This window comes from Balaenoptera acutorostrata, chromosome 13, assembly GCF_949987535.1.
Source record: "Balaenoptera acutorostrata chromosome 13, mBalAcu1.1, whole genome shotgun sequence".
NCBI lineage: Eukaryota > Metazoa > Chordata > Mammalia > Artiodactyla > Balaenopteridae > Balaenoptera > Balaenoptera acutorostrata.
Window position 1 is genome coordinate 86,454,021 of NC_080076.1, and position 6,000 is coordinate 86,460,020.

Genomic DNA, 6,000 nt, shown 5'->3' on the forward strand with positions numbered 1-6,000 from the left:
CCATAACCTTTTTCATCTCCCCAAACTGAAGCTCCCTACCTCTTACTCTCTCTTGTACTGATGTCTGTGTACTTGGTTTCTTTCCTAGATGATAATATAGGAAGTATATGCTATTCATGTTTCTATCCTTTATAATGCCTCGCACACAGTAAGTGCTCCACAGCATTTAAACGAAATGGAATCTCTTGAAATGGCAGAAAGGACACTATGCCTTCTAGTTTTGGCAATACTACTGAATAATAACAGTTTACTGAGTGTTCACTCTGTGCCAGGTACCATGATAAACATCTTTTTTTTTTTTTTTTTAAAAAGATTCATTTATTTGTTTCACTGGTTGGTTACACTGGGTCTTAGTTGTGGCACATGGGCTCCTTAGTTGCGGCATGCATGTGGGATCTAGTTTCCTGACCAGGGATGGACCCCAGGCCCCCTGCATTGGGAGCATGGAGTCTTATCCACTGGGCCACCAGGGAAGTTCCTATGATAAGCATGTTAAAGGCTTATCTCACTTAGTCCACCCAGCAACCCTCAACCCTATGGAGTAGCTTTACTGCTATTATCCCCTTTATTTTCAATGAGGAAACTGCAATTGGAAAGACTGAATACTTGCCAAAGGTCACACTGCTGGTATCAAAAGCCAGTTCTGTAATATACCACCCCCACTGCACTTCTGATCAATACAAAAGAAGGAGACCACAACTAAATGAAATAAGGGATCGGATTTCACCTAAGACCGTCTAACAATTCTGAAAATCTCTTTAAAGAAAGGGGGCTAGCCTCTACTGACTTCGCCTGCTATTCCACTTCGCCTCACAAGAACCTTAGAAGGCAGGCATGGTTACCATCCTCACTTTACAGTGGAAGCAGAGTTTAAAATAAGTCACAAAACTCTCAGGTTCTTTAGAAAGAAAAAGTCAGATAATACTGGATTTCAGAAAATATTCTGGGGCACAGTAATTTTTTACACAAGAGTTAAAGTCATAGGTCCATGGAAGAGAAGTTTTAAACATAAAAGTTGAAGCCTTTATATATACAATAATGATTGTACAACACGAACAGAAACAAACTCCAGTAGCAGACACTCAAAAGGGTTTTAAATCTTAGCTTCTAAAAACCAGTCCCGGGGCTTCCCTGGTGGCGCAGTGGTTGAGAATCTGCCTGCCAATACAGGGGACACGGGTTCGAGCCCTGGTCTGGGAAGATCCCACATGCCGCGGAGCAACTACTCCCGTGAGCCACAACTGCTGAGCCTGCGCGTCTGGAGCCTGTGCTCCGCAACAAGAGAGGCCGCGATAGTGAGAGGCCCGCGCACCGCGATGAAGAGTGGCCCCTGCTTGCCGCAACTAGAGAAAGCCCTCGCACAGAAATGAAGACCGAATACAGCCAAAAGTAAATTAAAAAAAAAAAAAATTATAAAAAAAAAAAAAACCAGTCCCACCAGCGTTCAGAGCTTGCTTGAGGAAGCAGTCCCTGGTCGGTACATTTCAATGAACCATTGTGATTCATGCAGTAGCTTCGAAGCCCCACACACCAGAATCACACCAGAACACGCCTTAGGGAAACAGCTTCTTCCAGACCAGACTCTTTACTTTCCACAAAACAATCTATCTTTCAGACCCGCAGAGTTTTTGCCTGTGGGCAGTTTCACCTGCCCCAGGAACAAAGATCCTGAATTTGAATCCTTAGTGAATCCTTCGTTAACATCAACCAATCAGCATTTCCTCAGATGGCACACTGGGAGAAATGACCCAGGAGGTCCGGCTTAGCTGCCTAATCCCCTAAGCGACAGTTCCTTTTAAGGGAGTGCCCTGCAAGTCCAATGGGGTTAATGTGGACACATAGAGAAAGGCACATTCCACTGCCATGTAAAAATAACTTTAAATAAAAATAAAAACGTGTACATAACCACCATCAGCCCAGAGCAAAAGGAAAGAACCTACAATCACAAGGGATGTACTACATTTAGAGAACTGCATACAGAACAGGAAAAGAGAAACCCACGGGCAGGGAAAATGAGAATGTCTGCAGCTCCAGCATGATTTGAATTTAGTCTCGAGCTGGACTAAAGCTCAGATGCCACAATTAAAACGATGTAAGTGAAGCATAATGCACAGCTGTATTTAAACCTAACAGTGAATGCCTTCAAAACCTAGCCACACTTCCCAGCCGCCACAAAATAGCCCCTCAGGCTTGAAGAAGCCTTACTCTACAATTTAAAACACTTCCTTCTGCCAAAAAAAAAAAAAAAAAAAAAAAAAAGCCTTTGGTTCAGGGTTAAGAGATTCTATGCTGTGCAAGTCCTGTTCCATTTACTGTCTCATCCTAGTCCTACTGAGATACATAACCATTTTGACCACAGAAAGGTAAAATGTTTCTTAGGCTAATACCAAATAAATATTTACTTTATAGATTCTTGAGATGAGACCCTATTAACTGGTCAGGATGATCTGTATGCCTGATTGTCAGTAATCGTTCTAAAAAGAGAACTACAAATTACTAACTGCAATTACTCTTTATTGAACACTAACTATATGCCGTGTTAAGGACTTAACATGCACTCTTTCACATAATCCCCACATCAACTCTAAGAAATAAATATTTTCATATATCCTTCCCCAGCAGAGGCTCACAAAGGTGAGGTGACCTGCCTGTAGTCACACAGCTGGGCAGGGGCCCGGTCTGGCCTGGAGTGTATCATTCCAGAGCCCAAATGTTCTTTTTTTTTTTTTTAATTTTTATTTATTATTTACTTATTATGTTTATTTTTGGCTGTGTTGGGTCTTCGTTTCTGTGCGAGGACTTTCTCTAGTTGCGGCAAGCGGGGGCCACTCTTCATCGCGGTGCGCGGGCCTGTCACTATCGCGGCCTCTCTTGTTGCGGAGCAGAGGCTCCAGACGCTCAGGCTCAGTAGTTGTGGCTCACGGGCCCAGTTGCTCCGCGGCATGTGGGATCTTCCCAGACCAGGGCTCGAACCCGTGTCCCCTGCATTGGCAGGCAGATTCTCAACCACTGCGCCACCAGGGAAGCCCCCAAATGTTCTTTAACACCAGATCATAAATGTGCCATCTGGTCAAGAGTGGACAGTTCACACAGTATTTTCTTCTACTGCGTCTCACAGCCATCCCCAAATAAACCAACACACAAGATTAGTAGCTGAGAGAAACTACCATGGTCAGAATTTTGGTTGTTCACATCACACCAGTTCCTTCAGAAACGCACCACACACGGTCAGGGTAACAGGACTTGCAAAGGGTGACCGTGGCTAGGTGAGCTGCCTGGCTAAGGTATTTCCGTCTTCACGTTCAGTTTCCTTGTTTTAAAAGCAGTACACCCTGAAGAACAAACTTCTGCTGAGTAACTGAACTTAACCACGTGGTCTAATCAGGAGGAGTTGGTCCTCAGTATTTCTATAGGGTACTCTGGTATGAAGGTCACCTTTACCCCCCGCTCAAAAAAAAATCCTGCTAGATTAATTTGCCTTTCCCTTTAAATAGTAACCTCCAGTTTCTCAGGTAGCGGAAACAGGTGAAGCCGGAGTCAGCAGAATGACCTGACTCCACAATCTTCCCTGCACTAAAAAGCAGTTTACTTCTATTAATGTTCTACTAATATAACTACAGTACTCTGTTCCGAAACTGGATAGTCACATATAATAAAATAACTTGTAGGCAGTGTTACCAAGTAGAGAAACATACCTATCGTTTTATTATTAAACTAGAAAGATGCCTGCTGACAATCAACAAAAAGGTCTCCTGGCAACTGAAAAGCAGAGAAACTAAGCAAAGATTTTCTTTCTTTGGAGACATGAAACTCTCAGTCAAGAAAGACGGATTTTGTCACTTATTCTTCTCTAAAAAGGAAAGCGCCACATGGAGACCATAAATAGGGTAAATTGCATCTCAGAGCAAGTTGTATGTGCCAAGTTGTTACAAAGCCCGGGAATACAAGGGGTGGATTAATGGAAAGACTGATACCATCTTACTACAGTGGCCTCTCTGTAGCTCGGGACAATGATCTGTTGAGGGTTTTCCAGTGATTTTGAATGTGCAACCTCCATACAAGCCCCCTTTTAAGGGGGCTGGCTCAGTGCTGAACAATCACTCCCTCTTCGGAAAGAAAGCCAAAAGCCCCCCCACGGGCTTCTGGGTGAGAAGCTCAGCCCTGTAGGCGTGGGAAGGCTCAGACTTCAGAGACAAAGGAGTAGGAGTGGTAGATGGGCTGGGGAGAGCTGGATTGGCCTGGGTCCACCTGCCTGGAGAAGACCCAGACTCACAGGACTGGACTTTCAGGGAAAGAGTTCAAAAGGGCTGGGAGAAAAGGAGAAAAGAAAGCACACATTGCAAACGCAAGAGTGAAGTCAGTTACCCCTGAGAACAAACCACGCCACAAGGGATGCAGAGAGATCTCCAGAAACAGCGGTGGCACGCCTTCCAGAGACTGGGCAAACCTTCCACTATCAAAGAGGTGGGGCTTGGCTGTCAGCCCCCGACCTCCAGTTTATCTCCTCCCCAAAAACAGCTCTGATTGAATCCTCCCTGGCCCCAGCAAGGAAGGACACTGTGGGGCAAAGCTACCTTACTAGAATTACCACGTTCTCTTCTTCCACGGACGGGGCAACTCTTACCAGAAAGGGCATCCTGCTGCCACCCTCAGACCCCTCCCACAAAACCCTGGAGAAGAGCCCCCTGGGATAACGCTGCTAAGGCCACTTCCAAATGAAGTCAGACCCTGGAGGGTCCCTCTGACATCAGGATCCCTCAGATACATGGACACCTCAAATCTTAACTGGGTAAGTCCGTGGCCTCGTGTCTCCCAACCTTGGAGACCCCTGCCCAACCCTAAAACCCCATCTCAGAACTACCTCTCAGACTTAGGTACAGACCCTCGGCCCCCAAACCCATCCTGGAACCCCCAATCCTTTCCTAAGATTCTATCTAGCTAGTCCACTCAGCACCTCAAAACCTATTCTCAGACCCCAATAACTGCCTCAGTCCCCCTGTACCTCTCAAGCCCCCCCCGCCGCCCAGACCCAGCCCTCGGCCCCCGCAGTCCGGTCTCAGGCACCAGTAATCCTCAACTACCGTCCCCTCTCCCCTCTCCAACCCAGTCTCGACCCCCCATTCCCTCCTCGCCCCACCGGACTCAGCCACAGCCGACCACGTCCCCAGATGCCCATTCCAGGCTCTCTAATCCCTGCTCCACTCCCCGCCTCAGGACCCCAACAGCCCCCGCAAGCCCCGTCCCAGGACGCTTTTCCCAGCTCCGCCCCAGCCTCGGTCCCCTCACCCCCGACCCCGTCTCAAGACCACCCCCCATTTCTCCTCCCAGTCCCCTCAACCCAACCTGAGGCACCGCGACCGCCTCCGCCTTGGGCCACCTCCAGCCCGCCGCCAGCCCCCGGCTCCGCGCGTCCCCCTCGAGGCCCCGCCGCCGCCGCCTCAAGCCCCCGCTCGGCTCACCTCCTCCATCTTCTGCACCATCTCTGTCAGCTGCCCCTCGTCCTCCAGCAGCTCGTTGAGCTGCACCAGCGACAACCCGGCGAACCGGGCTTCGCTCCCGGCACCCGCCATCCCCGCGTTTCGGCTGCCGACGCTGCCGCCGCCGCCGCCGCTCTGGCCGCCAGGCTCCGCAGACCGGAAGCACCGCCCTGAAGGCCCGCCCCCAGCGGGGGGGCACGTGACGCCAGCCCTTGGGCCGTGACGTCATCACCGCGCGGGCAGGCGGACGTGACGTAGCAGTCTGGGCACCTGGCGGGAGGCGTGTTAGGGGCGGGGGTTGTCTGAGGAAAGGTAGGGGGCTTCTAAGGGAAGGGAAAGGAACCTGGGGACGGGCTTGTGACGCAGTGAGCAGCGGTAATGATGTCACTGCAGCACGGGAGTGCTCGCCATGATGTCATAAGAGCCTTTTCCTCAAGGAAAAGAAATGCCTAGATCCAAAGAAAGCAGGCAGTGGGAAGGAAGTTCCTGCAGCCTAAGCACAGCCTGACCCAGGGAACCCCAA

At 49.2% G+C, this 6,000-nt stretch overlaps 1 protein-coding gene across 1 annotated transcript in view; it reads right to left on the reverse strand.

Annotated features, from left to right (window-relative positions):
- VPS37B (VPS37B subunit of ESCRT-I) overlaps window positions 1-5,640 on the reverse strand; it is a 28,539-nt gene extending 22,899 nt beyond the window's left edge. Inside the window, exon 1 of the mRNA XM_057527153.1 lies at window positions 5,460-5,640. Within this exon, the coding sequence (XP_057383136.1) occupies window positions 5,460-5,570 (111 nt within the window). The 5' untranslated portion in view covers window positions 5,571-5,640. The remainder of the gene's footprint in view (window positions 1-5,459) is intronic.
- Window positions 5,641-6,000: the final 360 nt, after the last annotated feature.